The 18598-nt window shown below is 41.5% G+C and overlaps 1 protein-coding gene across 45 annotated transcripts in view; it reads right to left on the bottom strand.

Moving 5' to 3' along the window:
- The window catches only part of ANK2 (ankyrin 2), a 593212-nt gene that overhangs the window by 166712 nt on the left and 407902 nt on the right, over positions 1-18598 (bottom strand). For all 45 annotated transcript variants that reach the window (XM_038755377.1, XM_038755380.1, XM_038755376.1 and 42 more), the window contains 2 exons: positions 12065-12163; positions 8798-8896 (listed from right to left, as the gene is read on the bottom strand). In XM_038755377.1, coding sequence (XP_038611305.1) covers positions 8798-8896; positions 12065-12163 — 198 coding nt within the window. The remainder of the gene's footprint in view (positions 1-8797; positions 8897-12064; positions 12164-18598) is intronic.

The raw sequence follows: 18598 nt of genomic DNA, 5'->3' as shown, positions 1-18598 counted from the left end.
CATTTTTCTCTAAAATGTCATTCTTTACAACTTGCTTCATTCCTCAAGATCCTGCAATTGTTACTCGTTCCTCTCCACATCAAGAAAATCAATCAATGGTATTTATTGAGTTCTTACTATGTGCGGAGCCTTGTTCTAAGTGCTTGGGAGAGTACAATGGCTTAGTGGAAAGAGAATGGGCTTGGGAGTCAGAGGTCATGGGTTCTAATGCCAGCTCTGCCACTTGTCAGCTGTGTGACTTTGGGCAAGTCACTTAACTTCTCTGTGCCTCATTTACCTCATCTGTAAAATAGGGATTAAGAATGTGAGCCCCATGTAGGGTGTGAGCCCATCTTCTAGACTGTGAGCCCGTTGTTGGATAGGGACCATCTCTATACTTTGCCAACTTGTTCTTCCCAAGCACTTAGTACAGTGCTCTGAACACAGTAAGCACTCAATAAATACGATTGATTGAATGAATGGATGAACATGGACTGTGCCCAACCTTGTATCTACCCCAGAGCTTAGTAAGGTGTCTGGCACATAGTGAGCGATTAATAAATAACATAAAACGAATATCAAAAGAAGAGGGCAGAAGTGACCTTGCAAGAACCTTCCCTGTTCTCCATCATACTCCCTTCCTCCCAGTGTTACTGCCTTATTCCCATCTGGGCAGAGCTTAGTGCTAAAAAGGAAGGATACATCATTTCCCTTAGGACTCTACATTGGCTGAACGCCCAGAGGGCAGAAACCTTGCTGGGATAATCAGCAATGAGAATCTGTAATCATCAGTCTTTCTGTTGATTTTTCTACTGCGTACCCAATCTTTTGAGAATTGCCTTCCTCTGCTGCAGATGAGAAGTGAAAGGAAAAGGTAATACCATTATGAAATGCCTATTACAGCTCCCACGTCTTTTTAATGGTATTTATTAAATGCTATGAACCAAGCACTGTACTAAGCAGTGGGGTAGATACAAGTTAATCAGGTAGGACACTGTCCCCGTCCTACACAGGGCTCACGGTCTTAAACCTTATTTTACAGATGAGGTAACTGAGGCACTGAGAAATTAAGTGACTTTCCAAGATCACACAGCAGACAAGTGGAGGATCCAGAATTAGAACCCAAGCCCTCTGACCCCCAGGTTCTTGCTCTTCCTTAGTAGGCTACATTGATTCTCACATGGTTCCTAGGATGGAAAACTTTTCAATCTCATTCTCTACAGAGACCTTCATAGCCTGCCAGTGCTAACTCCAGTACATACGTTGGATACTATGAATCAGTGGCAAATCCATCCCACCCTGAACAAATCTCCCCTTCGGTTGCATTACTTCCAGGCTTGGCCTTTGACCGGGAGTGGATCAAGAAGGAATTTTCCATAAGTGCGTAGCATTATTGCTCACTCTAGGGACTGGGCCCCAAGAGGAGGTGAAGAGGTTACAGAAACAGGAGCTGAAGCCTCTGAACAGGTGCGTGGGTTTGGTGAGGGCACACTGTGGGCTGCATGAGAGAGTGAAACAGAATCATCACCTTCTGGCCCTCCTTCTGTGCTCCTCTTCTAAGCTTTTAACATTAGAGCGGATACTAAGGGACAGAGTATTCTGGGGCACATTTTTGGTGGCGAGTTGTTCTGGAGGAAGGGAAGTTGGGTAGGGGATTGTAGGATATACTGGGATACAGAACAGAAAAACAGATATCTGGCGTGATAGATAAGACTGAGGAGGTGTTATGTTCTTCTGAATCACCCGGATATCAGAGCATACAGCACAGTGAACGCGATGTCCCCATGCTGCGGGCTGGTGACTGATTTAGCAAATTTAGGAATATGGATTCTTCTGCGGTGTGACCTTAGGCAAGTAACTTAAATTTGCTTGGCCACTGGCTGCTGATTGGCAAATGAGAATTAGTACTGACTTCCTGCGTTACAAGATTGAGTGGCCTAATCAATTGCAAGTGTAAATGACTTCAAAAATGTATTGCTGTAGCTGAACAGTAGGAAAAATCATTATTATTTCCAGATACATCGCATACCAGCTGGTACACTTTGATTTGTCCTATAATCTTTCACCATCTCCTTGAGTTCCCTTTCCTCCCATCTTTTTCCCACTGTATGGCCTGTCAGGATTGGTTTTGTAGTCCAGTTTGTATAGATCACCAAGCTTCACTTCCAGCAGATTATTTCAGTCCCCTTTGATTTTAAATTTCCTTCTTGGAAGAAGCATGGCCTAGTGGAAAGAGCACATGCTCTTCCTTAGTAGGTCACGCTGCTTCTCTCACAGTTCTTTGGATGGAAAGCTCCTTTTCCATCTCAGCCTCTGAGAACTACATAGCCTACCAGTGCTAACTCCAGCATATACTTTAGACACTACAAATCTGTGGCAAATCAACCCAACCTGTACAAATCTCCCCTTTGGTTATGTTACTTCAAGGTTTGGCTTTTGATCAGGAAAGGATCCAGAGTCAGAGGACCTGGATTCTAATCTTGGCTCTGCCACTTGCCTGCTCTGTGACCTTGGGTGTGTCACAACTTTTCTATGCCTCAGTTTCTACCTCTGTAAAATGTGGATTAAATACCTGATCTCCCCTCCTGTGAGCCCAGTGAGGGACAGGGTCTGTGTCTGACCTGATTATCTTGTATTAATTAATTCATTCATTCAATCGTATTTATTGAGCGTTTACTGTGTGCAGAGCACTGTACTAAGCGCTTGGGAAGTACAAGTTGGCAACATATAGAGATGGTCCCAGTGCTTAATACAGTGCTTGGCACAGAGTAAACATTTAAGAAATACCACCATTATTATTATTATTATTATTATTATTATTGGCACAATAATTTCTGTATTATAATCCTTTGGAGAATAACACAACCTGGTATGGTGGGATTGAGGTGAGTCTCTCGGGTTTTCCTTGTTAGTATGTGAAAGTCTAAATAAAAGATGTTCTCAGTGCTTGACACAAAGAAAGTGGGTCATAAATACCACCTCATCATTTTTATGTGTAATGTTTTACAAGAATAATAATAATAATGGCATTTGTTAAGCGCTTACTATGTGCAAAGCACTGTTCTAAGCGCTCCCCTACCTTGCTTCCTTCCTTATGTCACCCAATGAATAGGTGCAAAGAATGATTCCGCTGACAGAAAAGTTCACGCAATCCACTTTTCGTGAATGGCAGAAATGGAAGTCACCTCATTAGACAGCTAACCAAAGGGTGACTTAACACAGGCATTTCTGGCTGCAATTCAGCCCAAGGTGGCTTAGAAATGTTGGACTGGGTAAGTCAGGATGGATTTAGTGTAACATTGGCCTAGGAAGATTGTGCCTAGTGTGCTGCTAGTGGGGGCAATGAGAGAAAAGGCTCAGCAGATTCTATAAACTTGCCACCCAAACATTCCATGCCTGTTACGCCGCTACTTTTTGTGAGGCTTTGCCCTTTGCCTAAAGCATCTTTTCCTGGAAAAAAACCGTGATCTTCAAACACTCACATGTCTGGTATTTTCCCCCCATTGCAGCCATACTACGATTAAGCTATTGTTAGGAGCTATCGTATTTCCTCTAATCCCATGATCATTAATCCCCAATACTAGATTACCATTTGTTCCAGCCTTACATTTGGAATGAGGCAATCAGAAAGGAAACCAGTTTTCCCTGGTGGCAGTGGTCTACTTAGAGGCCTTTCCCAAGGGCCAATTCTTCAGTGCCACTATCCCGCTGCCACAAATAGGTTGAATTGGGTCACGAAGATAAGAGTTTCAGGGAGAGAAAGCAGTACTAAAGCCTACATACTTGGCTAGCATGCCAGCCTCTCTGAATTGCTTCCATACGGCAAAGCCCACACTCTAGCAACAAACACTAATGTGGAACATTTTATTTTGTCATCAATGTGTGCAGTGCTTGGTCACTGGTCAGAAGACCCTGAATTTTTTTTTTTGGTAGGTTTCCCCCTATGCACTTTTGAGCATTAAAATTATTATTAATAAGATAATAATATAAGAGAATAATAATAATAGGTTCCCCCTACACACTTCTGATCCTTTAAATTATTATTAATAAGATAATAATAAGAAATTAATAATAATCTCTTATATTATTAAGGCCTAGTAGAAAGAGCCCAGGCCTGGAAGTTAAAGGCCCTGGGTTCTTCTCCCAGCTCTGCAACTTGTCTGCTGTGTGACCATAAACTAGCCACTTAACTTCTCTGTGCCTCAGTTAACTCATCTGCAAAATGGGGATTAAGACTGTGAGCCCTGTGTGGGACATGGACTTTGTCCAACCTGCTTATCTTGTATCTAACACAGTGCTTAGTAAAGTGCTTGGCAAATTGTAAGCACTTAAAGACAGTGCCAACAACTATACTAAGCACTGGGATAGGATGCTAGATAATCAGATTGGACACAGCCCCAGGGTTTATGGAACAAGATGGTAGGAGAACAAATACTGATATCTCCATTTTACAGATAAGAAAACTGAGGCAGGGGAGCAAATCGTCACTTGAAATGGGAGCCATGGCCATCTTCTTATCTTGTCCTATCTTGGGGGTTTGTTTGACCATGTTTGTCCCTTGACTGTGGACCGATTTGTGAGTGTCTATGTACTCACCTATTAAGAAGTGTGGCCCTGTGGAAAGAACAAGGGCTCGGGAATCAGGGGCCTTGTTTCTAACTCCGGTTCTACCACTGTCCTGCTGCGTGAACTTGGTCAAGTCATTTAACTTCTCTGGGCCTCAGTTTTCTTAATCTGTAAAATTCTCCCTCCCTCAGACTGGAAGCCCCATGACGGACAGGGACTGGGTCCAAACAGATTATCTCGTATCTATTCCAGCACTTGGTACAGTGCTTGTCACTTATTAATTAATTAAAGGTATTTATTGAGTGCTGTGTGCAGAGCACTGTACGAAGCACTTGGGAGAGTACATTATAATGGAGTTGGTAAACACAAGAAGCTTACAATCTAGAAGGGAAGCCCTTACCAAATACCATAATTCTTATCTATAATGGAGGTACCAGAGCTCCATTTCTAAGAGTCCTTCAGGAAAAAAAAAAAGGGACCCTCTGCTGGACCCCTCTACCTCTCTCAGAAGTCAGTGAGGTTCACCAACCAACCCTATACTTTTCTTTTCCCAGCCTCATTGCTCAACCACTGAAACTCCTTCCAGGCCTGATTCTCAGGACCAAGAAAAGGCCAGCCTGTCCCCACGAGGTCACATGTGAGCACTCTTCTTGGGGTTTGGCCTGCCAACGGGCACAGCTTGAGCCTTCATAAACTGGGGAAGTGGAGAAAATGGAGATGATTAAGTGGCAAAGAATAAACATAATTAAGGAGAATAAAGGCTCAAAGACAGGTTCTAAGGCTAAGGGCTATTAGCCAGGAGCAGTGAGGAGGATTTTAAGATGATGCAATATATTTATGGGAAATAGTAGTACTGGTAGTTAAGGAGTTCCCTCTGGCTGCATGCCCTGTTGTAACAACTAGGGAAAGTAGACAGAACCAAGTGACCCATTCCCTGCCTTTTTGTTCCCTGGCTTCCTTACTCGTGGTATTCGTTAAACGCTTACTATATGTCATGCACTGTACTAAGCACCGGAGTAGATAAAGAATAATCAGGTCCCACATGGGGCTCACAGAGTAAATAGGAGGGAGAACAGGTATTGGATCCCCATCTGGCAGATGTGGGAACTGAGGCACAGAGAAGGTAAGTGACTTGCCTAAGATCACACAGCTGGGAAGTGGCGGGGCCAGGATTAGAAACCAGGTCCACTGGCTCAACAGGCCCAGTCTCTTAACAATAGGCCATCCTGCTTCCCTATTTGTCATATTTAAAAATTGGGGCTCAGGTTCTAGCCCTGACTTCCCTTGCTCTCCAAATTCTATTTCACCAGAGGTTTGGAAATAGCAGTCTAGCAGGCTGGGGGTGAGCGTGTCTGACTCATGTTTCTGGCCTGACTTGCAACTGATTGGCAACTGTTGTAAGGAGGAATGGGTAAGCATTGAAGGCTACTACTACCATCACCCACTCAGTACCTCTGTTACTGGACTACTCTTGTCCCAGAGCTGAGTTTGAGCCTATCCTGGCTTCCTTCCGGCACTTCCTTGCCTTCAGGGAAGCAGCATGGCCTGGTGAAAAGAGGACAAGCCTGGGAGTCAGAAGACCGGGGTTCTAATCCTGGCTCTACCACTTACCTACTGGGTGATCTTGGGCAAGTCACTCAACTTCCCTATACCTCAGTTCCCTCATCTGTAAAATGAGGATTCAATACTTGTTCTCCAATATACTTAGATTGTGGGCCCCATGTGGGACCTTACTATCTTCATTAGAGAAGCAGCGTGGCTCAGTGGAAAAATCATGGGCTTTGGAGTCAGCGGTCATGGGTTCAAATCCCAACTCAACCACTTGTCAGCTGTGTGACTTTGGGCAAGTCACTTAATTTCTCTGTGCCTCAGTTACCTCACCTGTAAAATGGGGATTAAGACTGTGAGCCCCCCATGGGACAACCTGGTCACCTTGTAACCTCCCCAGTGCTTAGAACAGTGCTTTGCACATAATAAGCACTTAATAAATGTCATTATTATTACTATTATTGTTATTATCTTCTATCTGCCTTGGTGCTTAATGCAGTATTTGTCTCATAGTAAGCACTTAAATACCACAGTTACTACTATTAATTATTTTTCACCTCTACTCTCCAGTCACTACTTCAGTTTGCTGTCCAGGTCATTTTTCTAATATGCCATTTGGCTTTTAGCTCTCCACCCCTCATAAAACTTCAGTGGTTACCCATTCCTCTCCACAACAAGCAGAAACTCTTCACCACTGCATCAATCGATGCACAGTAGATGTTCGATATGCATAGAGAAAGAAAACCAGTCAGGAAGCAGATTCTTTTTACAACTATCTTAATTTTCTAGGGGTTGATTTAGAAACATAGCTCACATTTTTATTTTCCTAGCTATTTTCTTCCCAAAGAAGTCCTTTAAAGTTAAAATTCTCCCCACCGCCAGAGTTTCTCACTTTGCTTTGATTCAAAACAATTAGCATTTTCTTATTTCCTAGTGTTTCACAGGCCTCTTATAAATGCAATTACCTTTTACCATGATGTGAGTTGAGGGACAGCCATTGTTTGAAAACATATTCCTTCCACTGAGCTTCACATATGCTTGAACAGGTACTAGTCTCAACCAAACAGGCCTTGCCAAATGTAGCGTTAACCTGGTAGCACTATGCTATTAGTCTGTTCTATAATTACATCATTCTATTCAGTGGTAAATCTGAGAAGAGCAGCCAAGGTCCATAATAATAACTATAATAACTAATAATTATGGCATTTGTTAAGCGCTTACTATGTGCCAAGCGCTTTTCTAAGCATTGGGGTAGATTCAAGGTAATCAGGTTGTCCCACATGAGGCTCACAGTCTTAAATCCTCATTTTACAGATGAGTTAACTGAAGCACAGAGAAGTGAAGTGACTAGCCCAAGGTCACACAGCAGACAAGTGGCAGAGGTGGGATTAAAACCCAGATCCTCTGTCTCCCATGCCCATGCTCTACATGCTGCTTCCTCTTATAATTAGATTTAAATGCCACTGTATGGTGCTTTCCCACAGAACAAACAAATATGGCAAGATTTTAGCTGAAATGGCTGCAGTGGGCACAGAGTATCAGTACAAGGTTCTTTAAGCAACCACGCATGAATTGGTTCAATAACACCCCCTGACCAGGAACCAATCATATTTATTGAGTGCTTCCTGTATGCAGAGCATTCTGTTAAGCGCTTGGGACAGTACAATATAACGAAGTCGATGGACATGTTCCCTGCCCTCAATAAGCTTACAGTCTAGAGGAAGAGACAGGCGTTAATATAAATAAATTAATTACAGAGGGTGGGGTGAATAAAGGGTGTAAATCCTAGTGCGCCCACCAACTACTCCAACCAATGAGGCCTCCCCTAGCTATAGGGGAAAAATAGTCAGCCCTAAAGTGGAGGGAAAATGCATGCTCAATAAATAACACAGATTGATCAATCGCACTCTTCTCATTCAAAGCCCAGACAATAAATGCTAGAGAGTAAAACATCACATAGAACATTGTGGGCCCTCAATAAATACTGAGCAATAACAGATACAAAATTTTTGGCAAAAATTAAAAATCCATGTCATGAGAAAATGGAACACTACCAGCATTGGTAGGCTAAATGTTATCCTAAAATTCACGTTTGGCATAATTTCATAGCAACAAAAGAATTCAAGTTAGCCTGATGATTTTTGAGCATTTGGGAGCCATGACTGGTTGTGAAACTCCCCGCAGGAGACTAAACTTGACTATTATAATTTTGGAATGAGCCAAAATTAAGGAAGCTCAAGTTCTTGTTTTTCAGAAGCATTGAGCTGAATTGCCATGTAATGCAGATTTTCTTAAAGATGCAGCTCTATTTTAAAATCATCCCATTCAAAATCATTCAGACTCTTAGAAAATTCACCAAAATAGGCATTCGGTGTTGATATCTATTGAAAGCCATGGGCTCGCAGGTTGTGGATAAAACCCAAAGCATATAAGCTTTCATAGTGCCATGAATGATTGTCTGAAAGCAAAAGTTCTTGAATCAACCAGTCACATGAATTTCACCCAGTCACATCAACAAACGTTTCCGGAATTAGAGAGACTGAATTAGTCAACTAGAGGTTGTGTTTCATTTCTGGAAGCCAGAGGTTAAAACTTTGCAGTTTTCAGGAATAATCATTTCAAAATGAGACAACATTCCTACCTCACTAAACACAGGACACATATTGAGGAAATAATTTTAGAGAAGAAAAAGTTAACTCCATACCTGAGACTGTGCATTAATGCTGGCTCCTTCCATAACCAGGACTTTGACTACTTCAGCTTGTCCCGCCAAAGAAGCGATATGCAAAGCTGTATTCCCTTTCTGTTTCAACAAAAAAAAGAAAGCAAGGTGTTTTAGAGCAACTCTGGAATATCCTTCATTATTGCGATAGGTAGCAATGCTTCAAAACAAGTTTTTTAATAGTTCAAAGCTGGCCAGAAATAGTGGAATGACAACATTATGATTATGGATTGATTGACTGAACCTTGGTTTTTATACTTTCCTAATGTAAAGATTCTACATAAAGTAAAAGAAACCCTCGGTACTCGGTAAACTCAGTAAACCCTCTTTTTGTCTATTAGCTAATAATGACATTATGACACATAACATTTTTTATTTCTAATATCAATTTAATCAATGACATTTGAGTGCTTAACGTGTGCAGAGCAGTGAACTAAATGCTTGGGAGTGTACCATACAGTATGCATATATATAAAGATATATGGTCTTGATCACTGTCTTCAAGGAGTTTAAAATCTAGTGGGATCTTAAAATATAGTCTGGTCCAATCTATAATCTAGATCCAGGCACTGTACACTGAATTAATAATAATAATGGTATTTAAGCACTTGTGATATGTCATGCACTGTACTAAGTGCTGACCTGAGACTCAGAGGTCCTGGGTTCTAATCCCAGCCCCACCACCTGTCTGCTGTGTGACCTTGGGCAATGCCTCAGTTACCTCATCTGTGAAATGGGGCTTAAGACCAATGTGGGACAGGGACTGGGCCCCACCTGATTATATTGTATCTACTCTAGTGCAGTGCCTGGTACAAGTAAATGGTAAATATCATTAAAAAAAACCCCACAGATTATTATTATTATTATTATTATTATTATGATGGTTGGGAGTGTTCTCAGATTCTCTGGAACACTTCATAGGCTCTGAAGGACTCACACACCCTCCTGGACTTAAAAAGAGATCTGTTTTCATGAATAAGAGCCCTGAATTCTCCTCAATACAGAACAGTGTATATAAAGGTTCAAGTGTCCATGTACACTGAATAGATGTTGGCCTTTTAAAGGTTCTTGATTGTCTGGGGATCATAGTGGGGATTCCTTCTGTTAGACAGATCTGCCAATTATGCACCACGCACAAGGAGACTCCTGCAGTCTGATCATGCAGCCTATCTTTTTCACTGTAATAAGTGAAAAGCTTGTTGAACAGCCAAGACGATGAAACAAAGAGACAAAAAAGTCGGTTGATCAACCTGGAATTTTCATGGAGGATTCCCCTCTTCCTCTTCCTTTTCTTCCCTGTACATGAGCAGAAAAACTGGTGCTTGGCAATGACAAAGGAGAAAATAGGATAACTGTAGTCCTATGATCTCATTCCGATTCTTTGATCTCCTCTCCAATGCTGAGCCCCAGACCTCTTCCAATTACGGATTTCAGAGAGGTTAGCATTTTACAAAGATTTAGGACTCTGCAAATGGCTGTTGGACTCTCCAATGAGAATGGAAAAGTGTGAAAATGAGAAGTGTCTTTGGCCAGTTTGAATTTTGACAGCCTGCCAAGCATGAGTCAGAAACAGTCTGCCAAAAATAGGGAAGTATACACTTCCCAAGATCAGGGAGTATATAGGATTTCGGGTGCCAGAAACCCTGCCTTCCACCTCATGCCTGAACCACATATAAATTGCTCTTTCTTGAGGTGCAACAAAATTTCCTGAATTGCATTGTTTTAGTTCCATTTTTCCTTGCAGTCCTTCATGCTATCCACCTACGAAAGAGAAGAAATAGCATGGCCTAGTGAATAGAGCACAGGCCTGGGAGCCAATGTACCTAGATTCTAATCCCAGCTCTGCCACTTATCTGCTGTGCAACATTGGATGAGTCACTTAACTTCTCTGTGCCTCAGTTATCTCATCTGTAAAATGAGGATTAAGACTGTGAGCCCCATGAGGGACATGGACTATGTTCAACCAGATTAGTAAAATGCCTGGCACATAGTAAGCACTTAAATACCACAGAGAAGCAGCATGGCTCAGTGGAACAAGCATGGGCTTGGGAGTCAGAGGTCATGGGTTCTAATCCCAGCTCTGCCACTTAACTTCTCTGTGCCTCAGTTCCCTCTTCTGTAAAATGGGGATTAAGACTGTGAGCATCATGTAGGACAATCTGATTACCTTGTATCCCCCCAGCGCTTAGTGCTTGGCACATAGTAAGCATTTAACAAATGCCATCATTATTTATAAAAGAGAAAGAAAACCTTGCTTGGCAGTCATGAGCCTCTTTCCTGAGAAAAGGTCAACCAGCACCTAAACGCATCAGTCAATCATATTTATGGAGCACTTATTGTGTATAAGAGCACTGAACTATGCACTTGGGAAAGAACAATATAACAGAGTGGGTAGACATGTTCCTTGTCTACAATGAGCTTAGCTCAATATGCTCTGGGAAGAGCAGTAACAAATATTTTTTTAATTTTGTTAGTATGTTTGGTTTTATTCTCTGTCTCCCCCTTTTAGCCTGTGAGCCCACTGTTGGGTAGGGACTGTCTCTATATGTTGCCAACTTGTACTTCCCAAGTGCTTAGTACAGTGCTCTGCACACAGTAAGCGCTCAATAAATACGATTGATTGATTGATTGATTGATTAGTATTACTGCTCCTCCCAAAGTGGCCACTTTACCAAAAGAGCAGCATGTCCTAGTACAGCACAGGTCTGAGTCAGAAGGACCTGGGTTTTAATCTTGGCTCTGCCACTTGTCTGCTGTGTGACCTTGGGCAAGTGACTTAACTTCTCTGTACCTCAATTACCTCATCTGTAAAATGGGGATAGAGACAGGGAGCCCCATGTGGGACAGGAACTATTTCCAACCTGATTAGCTTTTATCTACCCCAGCGCTGAGAACAGTGTTTGACGCATAGTAAGTGCTGAACGAATACCATTGTTATTATTCATTATTATTAATAACCTAGGGAACAAGGTTTGACTTTTGTATTAGGCAATATTTAATGCAATGCCAGGCACAAAGCAGATACACAATAATGTAGTCACTTTTGCATAGAACTCTATTATGGCATTAGAGAACGTTCTTTCTGAAAGCAAGTGTCTGGAAACAACACGGTGCAGTGTTAGAAGCAACAGTTTTGCACACGGGCACAGCATGTAGGATTTGGGGAAAACAAAGTTCTTCAGACCCACAAGATTTGCATTATGGCAGACCTGGATGGGCCCTTGACAATGAAGAGGACCCCAATATTACCTTAGTGGCAGAATCCACCGCTGACCCCCTTTCCAGCAGCTCCTGGACAAGACCCACATGGCCTTCCTTGGCAGCCAGATGCAAAGCATTGAGTCCATTCTGTAATGTAAAACACAAGATACATATGAAGAAACCTATTTTGGAAGGCAGCAAATATGTCTTCTCACTTCACTTGACAACACATTCAAAGAATGTTGCACATCATTTTTTAGCACCTTCTAGATGACATTTTGCCTCAGTTTCTCAATTATAGTTATAATGAATAGGGTACTCCATAGTAATCAGTTCTAGGGGAAGAAAGTCTTATTTTCCTCCTTTATTTTGAAGCTATCATATGTGTACAAAGACTTTCTGCATTGATTTCACCTCCAATTCATTTGCCCCCACTATCAAAAAAAAAGAATCCCATTACAACACAATAAGAGAAAATCACTTGGAATTGTTGGATATGTTAGCAGAAGACTGATTGCTGTATGCTGAATAGGAGAAATCTCTGAACAAGTATCCTCATACATTAAGTGAGGAGTAAATAGTTTTACCTTTACAACAAATGATCTACAATTTTGGGATTAGGTTTGAATTCTTGCAGTGGTATCCTTTGGACCAAAAAAGAATAGGCAGTTACAAACAAGTTTGTGGGAAACATATGCTTTTTCCAAACGTTTCAAAAGCCATCCTACAAACTGTTTATGTAGTATTTATGTGTTACATTGTTTATAGGAAGCAGCATGGCATAGTGGAAAGAATATGGGCCTCTTAGTATTAGTAGAAAGAGTATGAGTCAGAGGATCTGGGTTCTAATCCCGGCTCTGCCAATTGGTTGTTGTGTGAATTTGGGCAAGTCATTTAACTTCTCTGTGCCTCAGTTTCTTCATCTATAAAATGGGGATTAAATCCTACTCCTCTTACTTGAGCCCCATGTGGGGACAGGGCCTATCTCCAACCTGATTATCTCGTATCTACCCTAGCACTTAGTACAGTGCTTAACACATAGTAAATGCTTAACAAATGCCATTATCACCATTATTATTATTTATATGAAAGCTGATGTTTCAGTGTCCCATCAGTCTCAGATATGAATTCACTTCGTTAAAAGGAAACAATTTCATTTAAAAAATACAAAATTAGATTGTGACATCTCTCTCATTCAATCTGCATATTCAGTTCATCACCAAATCCTGTTGGTTCTACTTCCACAGTATGTCTACAATCTGCCCCTTCCTCTGCATCCAGCTGTTACCACACTGATCCAAGCTCTCATTCTATCCCACCTCAACTACTGCATCAGCCTCTTCAATGACTTGCCACCTGCCTCTCCCTTCCCTAGTCCACATCTCAGTGTGATTCCTTGGACCACAAAAAAGAAAGAAAAACGTCCATACAGGTCTCCCTAGTCCTCAAGAACTTCCCATCCACCTCCGCAAACAGAAACTCCTTACACTAAGCTTTAAAGCACTCAGTCAGTTCTCTCCCTCCTACCCTACTTTACTCATCTCCTAGCCTGCACACTTCACCCCTCTAACACAATACCTTTAGAGAAGCAGTATGGCCTAGTGGATAGAGCACAGGCTGGGAGTCAGAAGGATAAGGTTTTTAATCCCTGCTCTGCCACTTGTCTGCTGTGTGACCTTGGGCAAATCACAACCTTTCTGTGCCACATTTTCCTCATCTGTAAAATGGGAATTAAGACTGTGAGCCCCACATGAGACACTGTGCTCAACGTATCACAACCAGCCCCAGCAGTTAGTACAGTGCCTGGCAAAAATACCATAAAAACAAAACAAGAACAAACCCCCCCCCCCACAAAAAAAAACGAACTCATTGTATCTTGATTTTGTCTGTCTCACTATCAATCCTATGCCTATGTCCTCCACCTGAAACTCCCTCCTTCTTCATATCCATTAGACCACAACTTTCCCCACATTCCAAACTCCACTAAAATTACATCTCCTCCAAGAGGTCTTTCCTGACAAAGTCCTCACTTCCTTATTCACTCTCCCTTCTGTATTTATTCTATTTTATTTTGTTAATATGTTTTGTTTTGTTGTCTGTCTCCCCCTTTCAGACTGTGAGCCTGCTGTTGGGTAGGGACCATCTCTATATGTTGCCTACTTGTACTTCCCAAGCACTTAGTACAGTGCTCTGCACACAGTAAGCGCTCAATAAATACGATTTAATGAATGAATGAATTGGCTATGCACTTGAATCTGTCCCCCTTAAGCACTTTCATACCCACTCCACCCCTCCACCCCCAGCCCCACAGCACTTAGGTACACATCCATAATTTAACTTGTTTCCACCCTCTAGCCTTTAAGCTCTCCTTGTGAGAAAGAAAAATTTCCACCAACTCTATCATATTGTACTTTCCTAAGTGCTTACTCCAGTGCTCTGCACATAGTAAGCACTCAAATACCGACAATTGGTCTCAAAATTATAACACCTGAAATTCCAATGAACTAAAAGAACTGAAAGTTGTAAAATATTACAAAACTTCCTAAGAAAATACAGCAATAGCAAATACCAATGAAAAAGAAATAGTGGCTAAGTATATGTAACTGAATAAAAGTTTAATGAATCTTACACTGACTCAAAAAGTCACACTGTTTTTCAATTATTTTTGGAAAACTCTTCTGGCTCCACTTTGGCTGAATCTCATGTTCATCTTAAATTACTGTGACAGCTTTCACCACTTCCAAATCCCTTTTGGATTAAATGAAACAAGAGCATCAAGTGTATGACTTTTTAAATTAATAAACCTTAAATTTTCAAGGCTTTTATTGAAAAGAGCACTGGTTTTGCCCTCTGTAGGCATAGCCACACATTCTTCTTCAAAGCCCTACTATTTTATCCCTAAAATAGAACTACCTCCTCCTCTCTTGGCTTTTAAAATCCACTGTATGATTGACCCCTCTTGGGCTTCTTTGACCAGCTTCATCTTTTTTTTTTTTCTCCATTGTACCTGTTAAGCACTTACTATGTTGCGAGCACTGAAGTAAATACTGGAATAGATATGAGATAATTGGGTTGGGCTCAGTCCTTGTCCTGCATGAGGCCCACATTTTCAGTGGGAGGATTTAATCCCTGTTTTACAGATAAGGGACAGTAGGCACAAAGAAGTGATTTGCCCAAGATCACGTGGCAGAGCTGGCATTAGAACCCAGGTCCTCTGACTCCCAAGCCTGTACTCTTTCCACTTGACCATGTTGCTTCCCTAGAAGTCTTCATTTCCTGTAGTAGAGGGAGAAGGAGCTTCTCTATAATGTCTGTAAAAGCCACCTTTGTCATCCTCACCTGCAGAGAACAAATCTGGCTACTACGATTCAGGAGCAACTGGCCCCAGCGGCACACATTCAAATTCACTGCAGGGGCAGATATTTAAAATGTTGCACTTGATCATACTGCTGAAGTTCAAACTTCACTTTCTACTTCAGCATCCTCAGTTAGCATGGAAGCCTATCTAGGCTATCTTTCTAGCAATTTATAAAGAATGGTAAGATGTGTTTCTTTCCCCTGATGTTCGGTATTATGTTACCATCAGTGCAATATTTTAGGAATGCTTCATATTATTTGACAGAGCCTGGAAACCACAGCTATTTAAAGCACAGAAGTCTAATTGCCATAGATATTTTCCATCATTTGCAGGATGATGTTCTCTTCCAGTGATGTCATGGCAATTTTACTCTGTGCAAAATTTCCTTTGCTTTTTAGTACCCATATTGTACTCCTTCTGTATATAGACTCAGAGCAAAGACAAATTGGTTAGGGGCTGATGACAGAGATGACACAGAGGGTCAGGTGACTAATCTCTCTGCCATAAAAAGAAGCATTTGGCAAAAGACTCACTACACCTATAACTGTAAATCCACATACTACAATAATGCTTTCATCTAGGCAGAGTTCAGTTCAAGTAGTAACAGTAATAGGAGTTCTGGTTTCTTTTCAGCACTAGTAGAAGCACAAGGCACACCTATTAGGAGCTTACACTGTTTCAGACAGGCAGACATAAGAACATGTATGAAGAGTGGAAGCAGAGAAGCCACGTGAGCTATTTGATAGAGCACAGGTCTGGGCTCTATCCCGTTCTAATCCCAGCTCCACTACTTGTCTGCTGTGTGACCTTGGGCAAGTCACTTAACTTCTCTGTGGCTCAGATACCTCATCTGTAAAATGGGGATTAAGATTGGAATCCCCATGTGGGACGTGGACTGTGTCCAACCTGACTAGCTTGTATTTACATCAGCATTTAATACAGTGCTTAACAAATACTATAAAAAATGAATGATAAAATATACAGATATACATATGAGAATTGGGGTTCAAATAAATATACCAGTGTTAGAGCGGTTCTTTGGGTTGAAGCTACTGAGGATTTTGGAAATTAATCAAGGAAGGGTTTTTTTTTTTCAATCAATGGTATATTTATTGATTGCTTACTCTATAGAGGGCAGTGTACTAAGCACTTGGGAGGCTACAACAGAGTTGGTAGATAAGAGGAGGAGTTGATTGTTTAGGAAGATCTTGCAAATGGGAAGAGCTTTTGGGAGTCAGAAGGACCTGGATTCTAATCCCCACTCTCCCACTTATCTGATGTGTGACCTTGGGCAAATCACTTCACTTCTCTGTGCTTGTTACCTCATCTGTGAGCCCCATGTGAAACAGGGACTGTGTTCAACCCAATTTGTTTGAATCCATCCCAGTGCTCAGTACAGTGCCTGGCACATAGTAAGGGCTTAACAAATACAACCAGTATTATAATTACTATCATTATTATCATTACCTGGTGGATTTGTGCAGAGAGTGAATTCCTGGTTGGGAAAGAGCAGTAGTGAGGGGGCTTAGATGGGAACATCAATGGTGAGAAATAGAAGTTGAGCTGGGAAATCAAGATTAATGAAATTCTTATATGGGTTCCTTCTTAAGGGTTCCAACTTCCCTGGGGCTGCAGAACGCAATTTTTTTTTAAGTATTGCCTCTGAGTTAGCACTAGCGCGAGGCATGGATAAGCATAGTATTTTAATTGAAGGTGAAAATAAGAGCCATCACTGAAGTTCTGTATTCATTTAGGCCCCTCATTCTCACTGTCATCACATGCCTCACCTTTATTACAGTGGCTAAAATGAGCAGTCCAGTGACAAAATTTGCTGGGCCTAAGAGTTTTCAGAACTTATTTAGTTTCAAAAGTTTATTTCATTTTTAATGATGCCTTATAAAGATTTTATGAACCTTAATGGACACCTTCAACATGAAAGTCCTGCAGAGGAAGGTACTTGAACAATTATGCATTGCGCATCACTAATGGGACATATTCCTTTTTGAAGTTCAGGCCTGCTGAATGCACGTCCAGACCTCTTTGTTTAAATCTAACAGAGAGGTAGGATAAATCCACAAGCACTTTTCTGGATGGCCATGCCATTCAGTTTTCCATGGCAAGGCAAGAATCCTAGGGAAAGGAAGTGTGTATGAGCCCAAAGAATGAGCCCTCCCCCTCCTCCCTGCCTTACCTCCTTCCCCTCCCCACAGCACCCGTATATATATATATATGTTTGTACATATTCATTACACTATTTATTTTACTTGTACATATTTATTCTATTTATTTTATTTTGTTAATATGTTTTGTTTTGTTCTCTGACTTCCCCTTCTAGACTGTGAACCCACTGTTGGGTAGGGACCGTCTCGATATGTTGCTGACTTGTACTTCCCAAGCACTTAGTACAGTGCTCTGCACACAGTAAGCGCTCAATAAATACGATTGAATGAATGAATGAATGCTCTAGTAGCTAAAATAAGTTTTTTGGTGATCTTCTCCATATGCCTCCTCCCAACCCCCCTTATTCTATTTCTTCTCCCTCTCTAAGTGTTATATTTATGTTTGAAGGAAAGTGGGTAGAGTGGGTGGATGAGAAGCAATAAAATAAGTAAAAAGGTCATATGACAAACTTCTGAGGATCTGGGTTCTAAGCCCTGCTCTGCCACATGCATCCTGTGTCATCACTTACTTCTCTGTGCCTCAGTTTCCTCATCAGTAAAATGGGGGTTGAATACCTAGCCTCCCTCCTACCAAGACTGCGAGCCCCATGAGGGACGGGCACTATGTCTGACTTGATTATCCTGTAGACAACCCAGTGCTTAGTACAGGCCTTGACTCACAATAAGCACTTAAAAGCCACTATTATTATTGTTGTTGCTGTTTTTGAGCATTATTTCATTGATTTGGATCCTGTCCTGACATCTGAGTTAAATTTAGCATGTAGGTGACATTGATAGAATTGCTCTGAGGGTTCATTCTCAGGATTCACAGGTTGGTCTCCATAATGAGAAACAAAGTGGCCTAGTGGAAACAGATGGGACTAGGAGTCGGAGGGCCAAGGTTCTAATCCCAGCTCAGGCACTTGTCTGCTGGGTGACAACTTCTCCATGCCTCAGTTTGCTCATCTGTAAAACAGATTCAGTATCTGTCCTCCCTCCCACATAGATGGTGAGCCCCATGTGGGACGAAGACAGTGTCTAACCTGATTAACTTGTATCTACCCC

The sequence above is a fragment of the Tachyglossus aculeatus genome, chromosome 12 (genome assembly GCF_015852505.1).
Source record: "Tachyglossus aculeatus isolate mTacAcu1 chromosome 12, mTacAcu1.pri, whole genome shotgun sequence".
NCBI classification, from domain to species: Eukaryota; Metazoa; Chordata; class Mammalia; order Monotremata; family Tachyglossidae; genus Tachyglossus; species Tachyglossus aculeatus.
The sequence above is the reverse complement of the archived record's forward strand: the minus strand, read 5'-3'. Positions and strand labels throughout refer to the sequence as shown.